The sequence below is a fragment of the Fundulus heteroclitus genome, chromosome 8 (genome assembly GCF_011125445.2).
Source record: "Fundulus heteroclitus isolate FHET01 chromosome 8, MU-UCD_Fhet_4.1, whole genome shotgun sequence".
Taxonomy (NCBI): Eukaryota; Metazoa; Chordata; class Actinopteri; order Cyprinodontiformes; family Fundulidae; genus Fundulus; species Fundulus heteroclitus.
The window spans coordinates 35630278-35647257 of NC_046368.1; the positions used below are offsets into that span (position 1 = coordinate 35630278).

Consider the following 16980-nt stretch of genomic DNA (forward strand, 5'->3'; position numbering starts at 1 on the left):
AGGAAGGACGAAGAAAGAAATGGATATTTTCAATGAAAAGAGCGCAGGCAGACACTCTTAATGGACTGGGGGAGCCATCATACTACGACAGAATTTGCAGTCTACACTTCATCTCCGGTAAATACAACTTAATTCTGCTCTAGTCATTGTTCTACTTAAATAGCGGCGGTGGGGAGGTTGGCGATCGCTAGACGGGCTGGAGAAACAGCTGCTGCTGCTGTAGCAACCGCTTCTCCGGCCCGCTTCTCCGGGCAGCTCCATTACGCCCCCGTTCACGGGCGCTAGTACTTCTGTGTTTACGCTGCAATGTCGCCGACACCCCCACCCATTTTAACAAGACAAAAACACCAAAATAATCCTTAGTGAACAATGTTTTTTTTAACCTACCGGGCGGGTCTTCTTCTCTGCTGAGGCGCTGTCTGTGTCCGACGCCACTTTGTGCTGTTACACAAACGTGTGAAAAACATCCATCCATCCATCCATTTTCTGACCCGCTTAATCCCTCATGGGGTCGCGGGGGGTGCTGATGTCTATGTCCCGATATAAAATAATTGTAGTCGTCCAGTGGTTTCAGGGGCATTCATGCTCTCTCGTCTGTACTGGCCTGCCGTGTTTATAAGGCAGCTGTATATGTCGCCGTACGGGAACACTTGGCCAGCATTTCACAGACTCGCTCCTTCCCTTCAGGTTTTTGCTGTGTGGATCTGACAATCTGATACCATCAACCAAACGATCTTCAACCTTAAAACGATCTTGTGATACGTTATCTAAAGAAGAAAAATACGTGGAGAACTCGTCAGTTTCTCTGTTTGCGTCCGCCATTGTATTCGCCTTTTGCCTACCAGTCCGGCGAGCATGCGCGAAAAACCCGGATGAACACAATAGCAGTGAACTACCCTATAAAGACTTGCTGCCCAGGTTTATCACCCTCCTTCGCACGCTGTTCCTCAAGAGTAGCATTAGAGAGACAGCCACCTGGGTCCGAATGGGTTCGAACACAAACATTTGCAGTGCCAGCCAGGCTAAGTGAAGCAGGGTTTCCCGCAGCGCTGTCTTGGCGAGGCGGCTGCCTCGCCAAACTCACGCTACCGCCTCGCCAACATTCCAAAAAAAAAAAAAAATTCGATATGCTTGCATGTTTATTTGACGTTAACAAACGTTTTTTGTTGTTGCTTTCGCACGTGCGTATAGTGAATGGCAGGGAAAAAAACACATGGATGGCTGTTGGTCTCCCTTTTTTACCAGAGCATCAAAGTGTGGAGTTAGTTTTGTTGTGGTAATTCTCAGGATAGAGCTTAGGTTTTAGTCCGGTAACGTGGATCTGTGATGGGCTTTGTTGAAGTTCATGACGCTGAACGTCTGGTCACACGTAGGTAGAACCAAACAGTGAGGAATAAAAGTCATTCAGTTTAAGAGAGTTGACTGAAAATCAATTAGCTCCAACTGCAGCACCTGTGGTGCTGTTTCAGGATCTTGTGACAATGGACAGGACAACAGCTGAAGTGACGTCAATTTTTTCAAAATCAGAGAACCGACGGAAGAATTCTCCGTGTAGGTGGTTTAGTAATTTTCTGTATTTTTTCACGTTTCGGGGAGCCAGGCTAACATGGGGAAATGAGCGAAAGATTTTTTTTAAATTTCTCCAGAGAATAAGGTGAGCTTGGATTTGAAGGATCTCACATGTGTGTACATGTTGTGCACAAACTACTCTTTCCCCTGTAGCTTTGAGTTCAGCTCAATCATATGTGAAAATAAAAGCAAAAGCAAAGTCACAAAGCCAGTTCTTGTCCCTCAGCTCAGGAAATTCCTCGGATTTCCCCAATAACTTCAAAAATGCCCAAATCTCCTCTGTCAGCCCCCACACTCATTGGAACACTATGCCCAAACTTAACCAGCAGAGACGAAAGTGGTAAAGCAAGTCCTGATGATTAGCATCGGTTTCCTCCAGAATCGTAAACCGACGATGCTAAAAGTGCCCTTGCTCGTATGAAGTTAACAAGTTTTACAACTGGATTAACGACATGATTAAGCTGAAATGTGGATTTACACAGAGATTCCTGATGGATGATGCAGTGAAGCAAAATTACATTCTGTTCAGTGTTTTCCTATTTCACGTTTTCCTGGATTTGTTTCAGCAGCCCGACATTTTTTCCACTCAAATTTGGCGACACGTCCGTGGTGATATTGGCAAGGCAGCTTCATTCTTTCTATGGCAGCAGACAACCGGTAATATAAATCCTCTTCCTGTGTTTGTTCTTTCAGGGATTCCATGGTCAAAAACTCCTCTGTTATCTCAAAACTGTCATTAAACCCCCATATAAAAATGAGGAGCTTTTATATCATTACTTTCATTCAGTGCCAGTAAATATAACTTAAAGGATTTCGTCTTTTTAAATCACTGACTATATCTTCATCAATCAGCTCCACACAATGAATCACTGTCCTTGCCACTGTCCATTTTTACAGAAGAGTTCAAAGAGTGTGAAGAAGTGTTAATATCCAAAACAAAGGCCAATGTGGTTGAAGTGTGCAACCTAATGCAAAAGTGCAGGAAATGCAGGAAAATGCTAAATGAATGACATTTGATAAAAATTTTTAATTAGACAAGTTTGGCGGGCCATATAAAAAAGCTTGAGGGATTTGCCAGGGATCTGGGTTGTAACCTATCTCAGCTGTTGCAGGAAAGCTGAGCCGAAATGGCGAGGAGCGGTCTCCTCTCCTGCGGCCAGGCCAAGCTTGGAGGAAAGCTGATTTTTTTTCGCCCGCTGCCCTAGCAGCATTGGGAACAACACTCTGCGGAGGATCCGACTGCAATTCGGAGAACTGCCACATATAAGATAAGATAATATAGACTTTATTGATCTCACAGCGGAGAAATTTATGTGTCACATCGGCTCAATAATCAAAAGAAGGTGCCAAAAGGAGGAAACGGTTTATGAGGTATATACAGTGTGTCCACATATATACAGTGGCTCAAGAAAAAAAAAAAAGCAGAGATTTAAGATGACAGGCTGGGTTGAAGCTAACTGTTGCAGGAAAGCTGAGTAGGTGGCAGACTCCAGAGAATGAAGAGAGCCATGCCAGGAAAGAGGTCCCAGACGTTGGAATCAGAGAACCCATGCTGCACCCACTGAGCTATATAATACACTGGAGTGCTGATTTTGCCGAAAAACTGAAGTCACTGGCCGCCATCTTGCTACTCCCTACTCTTACAGAATCCCATAGGATTTGCTTGCAACAACAAGCAGTTTTCTGGCTGTGTGAAAACGTTTCACAGGTAATTCTACAGTCAGTGGATGTACTAACACTATCAACTACTGGGAAATTAGGTGCTGAAATATTTTACATGTTATTCATATTAAATATATATATATATATGTATATATAAGTATGTGTATATGTATATATGTATATATATGTATGTAAATATATGTTTTTGTATATTGTTATTTATATATTTATAAATGTTAAACATATATATTTAAATGAATAAAATGCAAAATATTTCAGCACATGACTTTCTCAGTACTTGATATTTTTAGAACATAACATAAAAGTAAAATTTTTGACATTTTAAAAGTCTTAAGCCCCCCCTGAACATGAGAAAATCCTCGTTATTCGATGCTGTAGCGCACATATTCCCTAGTTACTGGGGGGAAATAGGGAGTACCAATATGGCGGCTGGTGGCTTCAAAGTGACTCGTTCAAACAGACGGTGATTAGCACTCCAGTGTATTATATAGCTCAGTGGCTGCACCCCCTCCTCAGAGCAGTGTACAGCTTGCCCAGCCAAGCCTGGCTTCCAAAACAACGTCTATTTTCCCCTTTTGAGCTAGCCACCTGCTTACTGCTCAGATAACCAGCTTTACCTTGGAGCAATTCACTGCAACCGGATGCCCCGTTGCCACAACCAGAGACAACCGCAGAGGTTTGGCAGAGAAATAAAAAATGGAAAGCTTAGAATTCTTTACTTAATGTGTTTTCACTGTGTTTTCAACCTGGGGCTAACAGGCATAGCTCCCGCTAGCTTGTTTGAAATTATACTATGCTGATGTGGTTTGAGTGTGTTTTTACGGTTATAAATATTTTATTTACAAAACGGTTTTATACACAAATGGGATATTAATGTTTGCGTTGTCTGTTCTGCTCATTACTTCCACTTAAGAAGCATCAATCACCTCCAGCCCTCCCTTACCCTACACACTGCCACCATACTTGTCCACAGCCTCGTCAATTAATCCTTTGTTCTGAGGCGAGACCGCATCCTGATCAAAATTCCGCATTTATTTTCTTTTGCATGATCTTTGAGTAGCGAGTAGTGTTTCCTAGTGTTTTATTAAGTAGAATAATTGCTGTAACAGGGACTTATTAGTTTAATAAATAATAACGTGTCAAATAGTAATTGTTTGTGGTTATTTTGATCCTGCAGTTGAATGGTCTCTAAGAGACCATTCAACTGCCAAATTGAATGGTCAAATTATAAGTCAAATTATAATTTGAGTTATCAACGTTTGCTGGATAAGTCTAATCGGTCAACAACCGGATCACACTTTTCCAACATAAATAAGTTCTTAACAGCTAATTAATAAATGCATTGTTAGTGTTAATCATTACAGGCTCACTACCCTTGGATCACAACCATTTGAGTTATATTTGTTATAGCTACTATTTGAGTAGCTATAACTCTCTCCTCTTTGGCCTTCCTCAAAAACACTCCTGTTTTGCAATTACACACCATTTAAAAGTTATTTAATGTTTAATAATGAACTCTCTATCTGTTAGGTATTGTCCGGTGAATCAGAATCAGACATACTTTAATAATCCCAGAGGGAAATTACTGTTTCGTTACAACCGCCATACCATAACATACATCACAAACATTTCAGGGGGAGACGATTTACTGAGGCCACGCTGCCAAGGACACCGCCTTACATGGAGCCCACAAGGCGCTGCCATTGACTCTGTGGAAAGATAGTAGTCACAATAGGAAAGGAGAGGGGAAAACACATATTTCACACTTTATCCTAATAACAGGATACCGTTTGAGATATCAAAAACCTCTGGCACGAGAAGCACAAATACTATGAGACACATAAGCAGAAAGGTTAACATTGGAGACTGGTCATGTGTAAGTTCATATCTTGTTGTGAGCAACAGTTATGTGTGTCTGTTTGGGTGAAAGTGTTTATATTTCCATGAACACTCTCCAAAGGCCATTGTCCTTGATGTTATCAAGCAGCCAACAGTTCAGAAAGCATCTGCAGATGTCAGCGGGGGAGGAGGGAGCGGGGCAGAGTTCTGAGCTATCCTGCATCCAGCTTTTCGGCTCTGCTCCTTCATCCAAAAATATGGGGTGTATCCCATGAAGAGTCAAAACGGGACAGGACGGGTCCCCCTTACGCTGTCTACCCATCGAAAACATTTTATCAATAGCATCAGCATCATACCAGCTTACTAGACCCATGGTTTTCAGAGTTCGGGTGATATGAAGAAAGTGCTCAGAAAGATAAGACATAGCAGCAGAAACAGGAGTTCATCTCCCAGGTCTGCAGCTCTAGAGTCCTGCATGCAGTCTCTGACTCAGTCACAGCGGGCAACTTTAGCTCAGCTCTTGTCTCAGCTTGGCCTGGTGAGGATAGCAGCTCGCTCTGCGCTGTTTCGGCATTCTTTACTTCAGCAGCTGGGTGTGCAGAAGTGAGACTGCAAACTTAGCAGATTGTGCTACTCAGTCGGAGGATGAGGGGAGATGAGTTTCACAAAAGGCCCGTTCTGTGCAGCTTGTGGGCCTTGAGCCCCATGTGGCTCACATGGCTGGCTGGTTCTCAGGGCTGACTCTCTCTCCTTCAGAGTCCCAGGAAAAACTGTGTAAGACAGTGAGGAGTGGTCTAGGCTCATAGCAGGCACCCCCGCCCCCCGCTGAGAGAGGCTATCTCTGTGTGGAGGTGTGAAATTCCTTAGCTCACAACCCATTCCGACTTCCCCCAAAGGGTACATGTTCACAACTCAATCTGAATTCTAGTCCATGGCTCTGGTGGCAGAACACTCCATAAACTTCAACTGCTCCAGAACTCAGCCGCCCACATTATAACAAGAACTCCCTCGATCCACCACATCACCCCGGTCCTTCGACAGCTCTACTGGCTCCCCGTGCAGTTCCCTCACTCAATATAAAATTCTCATGGTAACATTCAAGGCCCTTCACCACCTCGCCCCCCCCATATCAGTCAGGCCTCTTGCATGTTTCCACCCCCTCCCGTGCTCTTAGATCCTCATCTGCTTTACACCGTCTGTCCCTTCAGAGCACTCAGCCGCTCTGCCCCCACCTCTGGAACTCTCTACCACCCCTACTTACACGGAGTCACTTCTCCATTTCAAATCACAACTCAAAACTTATCTGTTTAAGATTGCCAATTCTCTTTAATGTCAATTTCCCTGTCCCAGCCTTTGTATCTTATAAAATGTTTATTCTGTTTCGATTTTGTTTTTGACATTGATGTGTTTTTATATATTTTTTGTACGGTGACCTTGAGTTTTCAGAAAGGCGCCTTTAAAATGTATTATTATTATTATTATTATTATTATTCCAACCACAAAAAACTTAAGGTCTTTTTAAATTAGTGCCAAATGTCCGCTGGCATAGCGCTACTAGCTTCCTGGATAACAGTGCTACACCGAGTCGACGCAACTATGCTTCATACCTACTTGTTTTCGTTTCACTTTGCCATTGATTGATGGAATATTAATGTTGTTTTAATGGGGTTTTGTATAACTTTAGGATTAACCCATGAAGCGAGCAATAATTGCATTAATAAAAGTGTCCTAAACTAAAGGTACTGATTTTCACTGAGCAAACTGTTTTTAAAATGTTTTTTCTCGAATAATATTTTGTTTAACCCAGGGTTTGCATTGTGAATGGGATGAAACACACACCAAATGTTCTAAATTAGTCAAGCTAATTTGATCTCATTCAACATTCTTTGGGTGGAACTTTGGTTCCCTAACTTAGATCTGCAGAGAACCAGGATTCACTGAAACATTCTAATGATGGTTTTCAACCATTTCATTTGTCTTTTGTATTGTTTGTGTGTACATAGTTCATTAGCTTATTTTTATCTTAATTTTACTTCGTAGTTTTAGTTAAGTTTCACGAGTCAAGTAGAGAGGATTTGTTGACTGAAATATAGTGTTATTTCAGATAAATAGCATTCTATAGTGGTGTTCTCTGGATGCTCATTTTATTTCTGTCGATACGTTCTTGAACTTGAAGAGAAGTTGTCACTCATTTATTCCATATGTGTGCAGTTTGCTGTTAAAAGAATGCCTTTGCTTGAATCACCCTTTCAGCTATTGTCCAAATATGAGCTGTTTGGGCTGATATTCACTGAGCAATACCTGACAGATTGAGAATTATTTGTTAAAGATTTAATAAATTAAAACAGTGCATAATGACAACACGTGCAACGTCCCAAGAATCCCCCAGCCAAACCAAACAAGATAGACGCTGCTACAGGGTATCCGTTTGCTAAAGTGCTTTCTTCTGTTTTAAAAAGAATCATTCACCGTAGTGCCTGCTCAACGGACACTACGGTGCGGCACATAGTGGCGGCACGCCAAGTTGAATTATATTGTGAAATGTTGACAACAGAACTCTGATTGTGCCCTTTTTATGTCACATCTGCAGTTTCTCTGAGTGGTTTACTTTGCGCCTGTTAACCCCGCCCCTAAAAAAGCCTTTTATGGGAGCAGTCCCAGACGAACTTCAGCCGCATCGAAGAGAGGCAAAGTTAGTCTGGCTGGTATCAAATTTTATAGTCGGTACACATATGTAGCCTGGCAAATGGGACCAACTTGTTCTCGGTTTTCTGACAGTTTCAAGTGGGAAAACTTTCCCACTGGAAAAGTGACTTGATGTACTCAGGGGGTGGGGCTCTAATCACATCAGGACTTGAACACAGGCACTCAAGACCAATCATGCCAGGTTTGATTAAATTCAACCTATGTTAAAGTTACAGCTATTCAATTTTGTTTTGGCAAGGAAGGAAGTTCAAGGTCATGTTATGGCCCCTAGACATGCTCAAAAACTCACCATTTAATTAACTTAAAGTTTATGGGTCTGCTTTAAGAGCATATTGAAAAAAATTCAAACCAATAGCAAAGCATTTTGTCAAAGTTTGACATGTATAAAAAAGGCCAAACATCCAAAAACTACCCTTTAACGCAAAATGGCTGACACCCTATTGGTTTTAAGACATGCCTCCATGTATGGAGGGCAGGGTATGGGGGAGCTAGCACCTCAGGGTTTGTGGGGTGTGCTCTGGTTGGTTGGCTCATTCGTTTCAAGTTGTCCCCATCTCCGGGTGGATGGGCCCGTGGGTCGTCTGAGCTGGGATCGGGGTGGGGGTTAGGACCGGAGTACGGTCAGGTGTTGGAGAACGTAGTGTCTTGTAACGTAGCAGCTAGCTTAGCAGCGAGAAATCTCAGAGGCAAGTTACAGTTATTTTGTTCTGAAATGATCCAGTCATTTAATTCAGTGTTCAGTGGGAGAGATGTTCATGTGGTTGTTATTATAAAGCTACATCCGAGATCATATGGGCTATGGGCCAACGACTCAAAAGACAGAAAGCGGATCCTGAGTTTTGTGGACTGGTGCCAGCAGAACCACCTCAGGTTAAATACAGGGAAAACAAATGAGCTGGTGGTGGATTTTAACAGGTGCAGACCCACCTCATTCAAACAGGTGAGGGTATGTCGGGTTGTGGTGGTTCCCCGACCCCATCTTGATGTTGGGGTTCATATCAGGATCTAATTTTCTCACTCTATTGAGTTCTACTGTTCTTCAATTATGCATTATGTGTTGTCATTTCTGCTTTAACTTTCTGTTCTCTCTCTTTTCTCTTCATAGTAGGTACACCTGGTCTGGCGTTCTGTTAACTGTGACATCATCCAGAGAAGACGGCTCACCCGCTACTACCATCTAATGTAGAACAGATTACTAGATCAATGTGTGCTTCTGTGCTTTTTTGTCTCTCTTGTTGTGTCTCTGCTCTGTCTTCTGTAACCCCAGTCGGTCGAGGCAGATGACCGTTCATACGGAGCCCGGTTCTGCCGGAGGTTTTCCTTCCCGCTAATGGGTGGTTTTTCTTCCCACTGTCGCTTCATGCTTGCTCAGTATGAGGGATTGTAGCAAAGCCATGTACAATGCAGATGACTCCTTCTGTGGCTCTACGCTTCCCCAGGAGTGAATGCTGCTTGTCGGGACTTTGATGCAATCAACTGGTTTCCTTATATAGGACATTTTTGACCAATCTGTATAATCTGACCCAATCTGTATAATATGATTGAACTTGACTTTGTAAAGTGCCTTGAGATGACATGTTTCATGATTTGGCGCTATATAAATAAAATTGAATTGAATTGAATCTCCCAGGTCTGGGGGCTGGATACCCCTCTTGGGTGCTGGTGCCTGGAGTACAGGATGTGTGTGTTGTGTGTGTGTGTGTGTGTGTGTGTGTGTACTGCGTTTCCTTTTTTTTTGTAGGAGTGTTCGCGTGGGGAGGCACTAGGGTGGAAACATGTGAATATGTATGTGGTTTTCTGTTTGTCAGATTGGCTGGGGTTGGCTGGCGCCTTGGCCCGCTGGTGGTCCTCGACTGTGTGCTCAGGTGGGCGTTGGTTTGCTCCCCTCAGCTGCTTTGCAGGGCCTGTACCCCAGTGGCACTTTCAGGGCCCCCGTGGGCGTAGGGCGCCCCTGGGCCTTGGGTCTCTGAGGCCCATGGCTGGATCCACAAAAAAGATTTGATTACCCCATATGTAATAGAACACTTTTCTCTCAGATTGCAGGTCTACTGGTGGTTCCTAGAGTCTCTAAAAGTAGAATGGGAGGCAGATCCTTTAGTTATCATGGTTTTCAAAGGTTTTTCGCAAATTGCCCCAGAGCAATGAAAAGTCCACTCACCTGCAATAGAAATCCAATGGGAGATTCTCCAAAAATCAGAACAGAAAATCCAAAACAAACATTTTTCAATCGTTGCCTCTCATAAACTGTTCCATGTACAGACATAAGCCTTGCACCAGTTTATCGTCAGACCCTTCTGACATTCAAAATCCAATAATTTTTTTGGAAAACTTTTAACCTTTTCCCATGTGGAAGGTTTGTTTAAGAGTAGCAAATCTGCAAATTGCTGAAACAGCCTCAGACTAAAATTCTTTAAAATTATACACTTTTTTACATCGTCACCATGCTTAGACCAACTTTTGTTTTAAAAAGGGGGAATCGGAGCATGGGAAAGTGTGGGAGACTGAGGGGCTGCAAATGGGGCCAAGCTGCATGTCAGTGAATTTTCATAGCAACACCATATTATTTATTTATTTATATATATTATTTATTTATTTATTTATTTATTTATTTATTTATATATATATATATATATATATATATATATATATATATATATATATATATATATATATATATATATATATATATATATCAAACAACCAATAAAAAGCAGTAAACCACAAATTAAGAAGGTGTCTCTGTGGTCTGAGGATGTCATTGAGACCCTGAAGGGCTCTTTCTTATATACAAATTTTTCCTAATCCAGATACTGATGCAACTGTGGAAACAATAACAGACTATATAAGGGTCTGTGCTGATTGTGTGGTTCCAAAAAAGATGGTTTAGGTATTTCCAAACAACAAACCTAAATAAGTAAAGAAGTGAAAGACTGTATTAATCGTAAAAAATTGCTTTTAAAAACCAAGACCGCTTAAGATTGTCACTATATGCATGCTCGGTATGAGTGCTGAAACGTCAACGGTACAATGCAAGTAGCTGGCCACGGTTGATGTATGCTCATCAAACACACTGAACAGAGCCACAGGGTAGAAAAACTTGACTGATACCTAAGTTTGGGCACTTTGTATCCCACACAGGTTTTACAAGGTCAGACGGAGCAATCAGCATCATCTACCCACCCTTGACTTCACCCAGCAGACATTTGATATAAATCCATAAAAAAGGAAATGATTTGTCTCAGTTTTAAATGTTTCAACTACATAAAGACTATGGTTGCTGTTTGCGGTTGCTGTTTCAATGGGAAATCTTAAAACACCCTTTTCCTAATCTAAGATTGCAAAGTATGAAGACATGATGAGATTATGCACCTGGACCTTAATAGGTCTGACAATGAGACAACAGAAAACAAAAGGTTTCTTTTCAGTACTGAGGCAATAAAACACTCACCTCTCTCTGAGGTCATCCAGGCAACGTTGTAGATGGACCTCACCGGCAGTAACCAGAACATGTTCTCCTGTTTCCTGTATCAAAACTTGAGCACATGGATCTGCCTGGTTCAACAAACGCATCCCACGAACCAGCTTTGGCATATCATCTAAAACATACAATTAATATGAAAAGGTTTATTTTCATGTCTGCCTTTTTAGTTTAGTCACCATAGCACCAAGATGGTATAAGTCCACTTAATAATCCAAAACTTTAACATTTTTATCCTTAAGTTAAAGAACTGTGCAATGTGCATGGATGTCCAAACACTCCCTGAAAAACTGGGAGTGCAAAAAGACATTAGCATGTGAGAGACAGTGTGATAAATTTTCAATCAGATCTTGTGGAACCAGCAGCATGTTTGTAAACATCTTAAAGACTACAAACTGGGCTGGAGGTTTATTTGACTCTCACCAGGGGACAATAGCCCTTACAGCTTTGGAAAAGAAGCTGTCCAATGCTGCACCTTGGAGCGCTCTGCTCTGCTGCAGAACTTTATACTATCCACATGCTCCACCACCTCCCAAAGTATGCTGAGAGGAACATGTTCAGTCTGGAGAATGGTTAAAAAAAACATCAATAACTTATCAATCTCAAAGGAAAAGCAACTGCTGTTGCATCGAGTGGGCAAGAAATCTCAAAGAAGTTTAACTTCATTCAGACTAGTATTAAGCTTCAAGATGGCTGATATGATCATACTTAGATGGCACAAAGTAGATAGTATAGATATAAAATATAGATTTAAACATTAGAATCTACTGAGGACAGGCCTGCTTGAACCATGTCTAAAGACATTTTGAATTCAACTCATCCTTAAGAGGCTGTTGGGATTTCTTTAGAGACTTTATCGCTGCTTATTTCTATACTTGATAACTTTAATAACTTAAAAATCAAATATAGACTTACACTTTTCAGAGCAACTTTCAAGTGAGCCTCACAAGGATTTGAGTATGACAGGCTGAATAACATAACCCACCCTATCCCACTCAACTGTGTGGGCATATTGAGTTCAACACAAACACATGCACCTTAATAAAGGTGATTTCAAAAGGAAATTAGGGGAAATGTGGACTGATAGATACCAGCAGGTATTTTATCCTTAAAGAGTAAATCACAAACCAACCAAATGTGTAATGAAACATACTTGGATGTTTTGGCTCTACAGCAACCCGTACAATGGGTGCAGCTTCAAAGTTGAGCGGACTGAAGGGTGGGCAAGCAAGTGAAGCTGACAGGGTAGCCGTCTTTAAGACACACTCCTCTAAACCTCCAATACCTGAAAACACAAATGACAGAACATAATTGGCCATATGCCTACATAAATTTAGATGTTAGGAACACATGGCAGTAACAAAGCAAATCCATTGTGTTTATTTTAAATAAGATGACAACAGTCCTATTCTAGCTGTTATTTCTGAGCAAAAACTCTTCGGAAGTAACGCTTGGCCAACAAAAAATTACAGAGCAAATACTTCATAGAGAAATGGTTGTGCCCCCAAGAACTGACATTAAGGACTTGTCAGTAACTGACAGTCTGTTACAGCTCAGGGAACATGGCTGCTGGCACTGCCTCAGGTTAAAGAGTGGCATCTTTAGAGTGGAACAGAAAACAGTGTAATTAAATCAATAAAGAAATAATGCATCACTCAGACTTTGAGGGAAATCTGTAAGAGATTTTACATGAACTGTGCCAATGCTGTTCAATAACTGGACAGTAAGAGAGAAGACAAAAGGCATCTCAGACACTGGATTACTGAATCACAAAAAAGCTGTAGGTGCTGAGATGGAACTCTTTTTTTGGTGCCCCTTAACCACAAGTTGTCTACCAATCTGTATGAATGTTAGTGTGTGCGATTGAGTGAATGTGGCTATAGTGTGGAGCGCTTTGAGTGAATATGACTAGAAAAGTACTATAGTTTACCCTTTACAAAAGGAGACAAATTTACCCAAGACATTTCCAGCAGGAATTTCCTCTAGCTCTTCCAGCTCTCGGCCCATAAGCAAGTAAAGGTTTTCCATGGTACAACAGGACAGATGTGGTACTTCTGGAACACAGTCAAATGCACTACATCCCCCTGGCAGCTAGTATGAAGAAATAAGAGCATGACAAGTTAGAAAGAAAGTGTACAATGTTTTTTTCTTTCAATTCTTTCAATTACTGAATTGGAAATCTCTTATTGAGCAGATTGTTTCTACAGACATTTGTGAACAAATGAGTTGCTTGCAGTAGCTTAGTAAATTCCTGCCTGGTACTGTGATAGGATGCCACCTATGCAAAATATTTTTACACGTAAGTTTTTCTTACCTAAAAATATTCCACAGTCAACTGTCAGTGGTTTTCTAACAAAGTGGAAGCAATTGCGAATGAGCAACAGACACAAAGTGGTAGGACATGTGAAATGACATGTTTAGGGGCAGTGGATGCTGAAGCACATAGTGCACTAAGGTCGCCCTGTTTCTGCAGAGTCAATTGCTTCAAACCTCTAAACTTCTACAGATTAGTTCAAGAACAGCACGTAGAGAGCTCATGAAATGGGTTTCCATGGGCGAGGAGCTGCACCCTAGCCATACATCACCAAGAGCAATGCAAAGTGTCGTATCCAGTGGTGTAAAGCACACCACCACTGGACTCTAGAATAGTGGAGACGCGTACTCTGGAGGGACTAATCATTCTTCTCTATCTGGCAATCTGATGGACAGATCTGGGTTTTTGCCAGTTACCAATTACCAAGCGTACTTGTCAGTAATTGTCTAACTGTACTGTGGCAAAAGTAAAGTTGGATGGGGGATTCTGATGTGGTGTTGTTTTTCAAGAGTTGTGCTTGAGCCCTTAGTTTCAGTTAAAAAAAAGCTCTGAATGTTTCAGCATACCTATACATTTTTACCTAGCGTTCTGTTGAGCTGCGATGCCATCCTGGTGGGCAGATCATCTTTCATTACCCTCTCTAGCATTTAAATTATACATGGATCAGTGCTGATGTGTTGTTTTTGTGTCTCTGCTCTGTCTTCTTTAACCCCAGTCAGTCATGGCAGATGGCTGTTCGCACTGAGCCTGGTTCTGCTGGAGGTTTCTTCTTGTTAAAGGGGAGTTTTTCCTCTCTACTGTCGTTCCATGCATGCCTGGTATGAGGGATTGCTGCAAAGTCAATGACAATGCAGATGACTGCCCACTATGGCTACACACTCATTGAGGAGTTAATGATTCAATGCAATCTGCTGGGTTTCCTTCGAAAACATTTTCATCAATCTGTCTGTTTGATTTGATTGAACTGACAATGTAAGTACCTTGAGATGATGTGTTGTGAACTGGCGCTACATAAACATATATGAATTAGAAACTGAGAGCTAGGCCTTTTCATCCAACATCAGTGTATGACCTCACAAATACGCTTCTGGAAAAATGGCCAGACTCCCAAAAAAACATTCCAGAACTTTGTTATAAGCAGCAGAGTGGACCAACATCATATTGAACCCTATGCATTAAGAACAGGATGTCACCTAAGTTCATCAAGGCAGGTGAGCAAATACTTTTGGCAAGAGAGAGTATCTTGAGAGCACAGGTGTTTAAATCATTGGTTTCAGCTTCTAGAACTGATACACCTGTATTCATGTAATTTTCTGTTACAACTGACAGAACCTGACAAGTGGACTGCTTTAGCTGTATCTTATTGTTAGCTTTGATATTAACTGCACTGTAGACTGTTAGTCTACAGTGTTTAGAGATGCAGCTGATAATAGCAATGGTAAGGTCAGGGAAACAAAAAAAGTTTTTTTTTTATATTTCACTCCCCTTTTGTGTCATTATCAGGCACCAATGGTTATGGTTAGTTGAATTTTATTAGTATGATCTCTCTAGCCATTTTCAAAAGTTGAAAAAGGCTTTTTATATAGTGCTACTGCCACCAGTAGCACAATACCTGCTCTAAAGAAAGAACAAGAGCAATCACAAATACTCAATATTTTATAAATAAATATAGATGTTTTGTATTTTCATGGTATGTAGTTCTTAGTGGCTTGGGCATGTTTTAAGTAGCTCGCAAGCTGAAAAAGTGTGAGCAACTCTATTATAGATATATATAGCTCATTTTACTTGAGGAATTTTGCATATTATTCTATATCCAAGTGTTTTTTTTCATCATTTCAGATGCAACTGACACATATCTGGTATATTTGCCCTTATTCTACTTTTTATGACAATGTTACACTACAGAATATATAATCATAATGCATTTATTTTTTCCGTTCAGTCTATGATATCCATTTTTAAAAAGAAAAGACAAATGGCCTATGATATTTTTTTTGTAGTTCCTGGTATAGAATATTGTAATAGTACATCAAAGTATTTTAGAATCAGTCATTGGTTTTGATTTTGGTGTGCCACCCAGATATTTTTAACAGCTCCATGTGGCACCCTCTGAACATTTTCTTGGGGACCCTCTGCTCCTATTTCTGATGCAACAAACCCTGTTATACCATACTTTATATTTCTCTACCAGAAAACTATGTATCAAACAAAAATAATATAGATATATAATGCAGGTCATGTAAAGTTTGAAAGAAGAGTGATTTACCAAGCTCAGGCCTTGAGCAGGATCATACTTTGGTCCCAGAACAAAAACCCTTTGCCCTTTCTTGACCATCCCACTGTAGATTCGTGCGAATGCAATGAAGACCTCCTTCAGCTCCTCTTCCTCCTCCGGCTTGGAGTCCTTTAGAGTCAGGCTTATCATCTTAGCTGACAGTAGAACACAAAAGACAAATAATTTTAACCCAGACGCTGGTTGCAGTTACCTTGTTTACTTCATTTTCAACCTTTATTTTGTGAAAAAAGACCTTGCATCACTGTAAAAAGTAATGGAAAGTAATTAAAGGGGACTGGGTAAGGAACAAAGGCATTTTGTTGGTAAGGGGGTAACAAGGACTGCAACAATTTCATACATAATTACTAATGGCATAAAATCTCAAACATGTACATATTTATAACCCTAGGTTTTGTGTGTGATTTTTTATTTTTTTTATATTTTTATTTTCATTTTTTGCGGCTCTAGTGGCTCGCTTTTATCGACAGTGGACATACAGGAAGAGGGTGGAAGAGGGGGAGAGACATGCGGCAAAGGACCACGGGTCGGATTCGATCCCAGATCATCCGTGTCGAGGACTAAAGGCCTACAAACATGTGTCGCGCTACCCGCTACGCCACGAGTGCGCCCCTTGTGTGTGATTTTTTTAACATAAAGTTGCAAAGTATAGCCATATTCAATAAAAAAAAATTTTTTGTAGGTCAGGCAAACATTAAGCATTATGGTAGTAACACCTGAGACTACTTTTCAAAATAAAAGCAATATGTTTGAGGTGTATCAACCTTTTTTATTTTTACACTTATTGACTTCAGTTAGTTGAAATATTATTTTTTTACTGCTTTATGTAATTAGGTGCCTGCCATAGCATTTGCAATGCAAATGCATGGCCAGGGCCTATTACTCTACACCTAATAGAGTAATAGGCAAATGCAAATGCAAATCCATAGCAGGGGGAGGCACTGCCTTCAATGCATTTGCATGGAGGCACCTATTACTATTCACCTCTAAACGTTCTCTATCATTAAAATTCTTTACTTCTTCCGTCACGATTAATGCGGCCCGAACTGTAGCATGCACCCCCACAATATAGGCATCAAAACGTGCGGCTCGATCTTA

General features: G+C 41.0%; 1 protein-coding gene across 1 annotated transcript in view; it reads right to left on the reverse strand.

The window, feature by feature from the left end:
• efl1 (elongation factor like GTPase 1) overlaps positions 1 to 16980 on the reverse strand; it is a 111837-nt gene that overhangs the window by 20309 nt on the left and 74548 nt on the right. Inside the window, exons 15-18 of the mRNA XM_036140730.1 lie at positions 15856 to 16061; positions 13231 to 13366; positions 12429 to 12560; positions 11246 to 11393 (exon numbers count right to left, since the gene is read on the reverse strand). Coding sequence (XP_035996623.1) covers positions 11246 to 11393; positions 12429 to 12560; positions 13231 to 13366; positions 15856 to 16061 — 622 coding nt within the window. The remainder of the gene's footprint in view (positions 1 to 11245; positions 11394 to 12428; positions 12561 to 13230; positions 13367 to 15855; positions 16062 to 16980) is intronic.